Source organism: Carlito syrichta, unplaced genomic scaffold, assembly GCF_000164805.1.
Source record: "Carlito syrichta isolate Samal-C Ts95f unplaced genomic scaffold, Tarsius_syrichta-2.0.1 Scaffold315650, whole genome shotgun sequence".
NCBI lineage: Eukaryota > Metazoa > Chordata > Mammalia > Primates > Tarsiidae > Carlito > Carlito syrichta.
The window spans coordinates 520,249-523,065 of NW_007259746.1; the positions used below are offsets into that span (position 1 = coordinate 520,249).

The following is a 2,817-nucleotide window of genomic DNA, read 5'->3' on the forward strand; positions in this document are numbered from 1 at the left end:
CGGATTTACACGTAACACTTCCCCTCACACAGCCCCTCCCACCCAAACCAGCAGGCTCCCTGGACCCAGCTTCTCCTTGGGGTTCCTCTCTGTACCTCACTCTACCTGTGTCCTCACAGAAACCAGAAGAAACAGACGACGGCCAGCATTGACTGAGCTCCCACTCTCTGCGAGGCTCTGTGCCGGGTGTCTTGCATGGATTTCTCACTTGATTCTTGTATCAGCTCTATGCAGCAGGCGCTGTTCTCATTCCCCTACCTCAGCTGAGAGGGCAGGAACTTTGCCACTCCCACAGCTGGTGGACCTTGGGCCAGGGACTCACGTCCTGCCAGCCTGACGCCAGCCATGGGGCTGACTCCTGGGCCAGGCTGATTTCCTTTACGTGCAGGTGCCCCCACCAAAAGCATTCTCGCTGCCACCCTCAGAGGAGTAGCTTGAGGCTGTGGAAGTCCTCGGGCATGACAGGTAGATTGCTGATTCAGTTGCCCTCACGGGATGGCACAGGAGGGTCAGAGGTTGTGACACCTCCCCAGGATGCCGTCCCCACAGCATGTGCTCCCCTGGATCACAGGGCAGGCAAGGACATGTGATCCAGAGCCCAGGGAAGGGCTTCCTGACCCTGTGGCCAGACCTCCGCAAAACCAGCGGCCCTGGGCAATCCACAGCCACTTACAGTCATCCTGGAGAAGAATGTCAGCTGTAGGAGAAATGCTCAGGATGTGCTAAGTCAAAAAACCAGTTCCCAGCAGTCCGTAAATATGAGCCCTGTAAATGTGCATATTACATATATGACACATAGTAACATATAATTATATGTGTATAAATGTATGTATGTCCACAGGAAAAAAGCTCAGGTGGGCTCAAATATCAGGTACGGACCAGGCACGGTGGTTCATTGCCTGTAATTCCAGCACTTTGGCAAACCAAGGCAGGAAGATCGCTTAAGCCCAGGAGTTCAAGACCAGCCTGAGCAACAAAGCAAGATCCTGTCTCTACAAGAAATAGAAAAATTAGTTGGGCACCGTGATGTATGCCTGAGGTCCCACCTACTTGAGGGGCTGAGACAGGAGGATCACTTGAGCCCAGGAATTCGAGGGTACAGTAAGACATGACTGTGCCACTGCACTCCAGCCTGGGTAACAGAGTCAGACACCGATAAGAAAAAAAAAAATCGGACTCGTGGGATAACTCGCTCTTAGGCACCAGCGCTACAGCGTCGGGCTGCAAGATCCGCCCGTCCATCCTCAACAGCGACCTGGCCAACTTAGGGGCCGAGTGCCTCCAGATGCTAGACTCTAGGGACGATTATCTGCACCTGGATGTAATGGACAGGCATTTTGTTCCCAACATCACCTTTGGTCACCCTGTGGTAGAAAGCCTTCGAAAGTAGCTAGGCCAGGACCCTTTCTTCGACATGCACATGACGGTGTTCAGGCCGGAGCAGTGGGTAAAGCCAATGGCTATAGCAGGAGCCAATCAGTATACCTTTCATCTCAAGGCTACTGAGAACCCAGAAGCTTTGATTAAAGACATTTGGGAGAATGGGATGAAGGTTGGCCTTGCCATCAAACCAGGAACCACAGTTGAGTATTTGGCACCATGGGCTAATCAAATAGACATGGCCTTGGGTATGACAGTGGAACTTGGGTTTGGAAGGCAGAAATTCGTGAAAGATATGATGCCAAAGTTTCACTGGTTGAGAACCCAGTTCCCATCTCTGGATATAGAGGTCAATGGTGGCATAGGTTCTGACACTGTCCATAAGTGTGCAGAGGCAGGAACTAATGTGATTGTGTCTGGTAGTGTCATTATGAGTGAAGACCCTAGATCTGTGATCAACCTGTTAAGAAATGTTTGCTCAGAAGCTGCTCAGAAACGTTCTCTTGATTGATGAAACCACAAGGAGCCCAGTGTTTCTACTCATGAAATCCCCTTTTTCCTGGAAAACAGGAATATTGACTACCAAATCGTACTGCAATTCAGGCCGTACTGCTTTTCTGAGCAATTTACTCATTCCAGTGATTAAAATCTATTGTGCAGATTCTAGGTTAGAAATTGGTGTGTATAACAACATTTTTAGTGATGCAATTTGAAGATTAGTGAAGTGAAATACTCAGTTTTTACTGGGAGACTTGATTTTTATAAAGAGTAAAAATATGGCTGTATTAAGGATACAAATAGAAATGTGTCTTAATGCCTAGGGAGGGCATATTAGCTATAGGATAAAAACAATTTTTTTCTGTATTTCTAAAAAGAATTTTTTTTTCTCAGCTGTTTTCCAAAAGCAAAGGAAGTCCTTAAAAAAAAAAGAAAAGAACAAAAAAAATCAGGTATGATTATGGGTGACTGTTATCTTATCTTTATGCTTTTCTGTATTTTCCAATTTTTCTACAAATAAACATATTTTGTAGAAATGTACAAAATATTGTACTCTTGCAATTAGAGGTCAAATAGGAAGACCTTAGGTACTTAACTGTTTCAGGGCAGGTTTTGCCTACACTGATCTATTTTGTAAAAATTAATTCCTAGAGACACAGGGCTCAGGAGGGTTCACACTGAGACAATCCGCCGCAGATGGGATGGCGGGCCCTAAGGAGCTATGGCACCTGGAGCCAGGGAGGCAGCTTCACCCTCCCAAGAGGAATCCCAGCCAACAAAGGTGCTTGGCTTACTGACAAGGATTTCCATTGCGAAAATATTTTCCATTATTTAATCAAAGCCTAATCCAAAAGAAACTTCAGATGCTGCCATGGCACTTTCCATTTTAAATCTCCACCTCCCAACCATTTGGGTCTCAATAGCATTCCTGTGCTTTGT

General features: G+C 46.6%; 1 protein-coding gene across 1 annotated transcript; it reads left to right on the forward strand.

Moving 5' to 3' along the window:
- Positions 1-1,204: 1,204 nt before the first annotated feature.
- Positions 1,205-2,294, forward strand: LOC103275723 (ribulose-phosphate 3-epimerase-like). The gene is made up of 2 exons (XM_021706507.1): positions 1,205-1,321; positions 1,395-2,294. The coding sequence occupies exon 2, from the start codon at positions 1,415-1,417 to the stop codon at positions 1,889-1,891; it is 477 nt and encodes a 158-aa protein (XP_021562182.1). The 5' UTR covers positions 1,205-1,321; positions 1,395-1,414; the 3' UTR covers positions 1,892-2,294.
- The last annotated feature ends 523 nt before the right edge of the window (positions 2,295-2,817 follow it).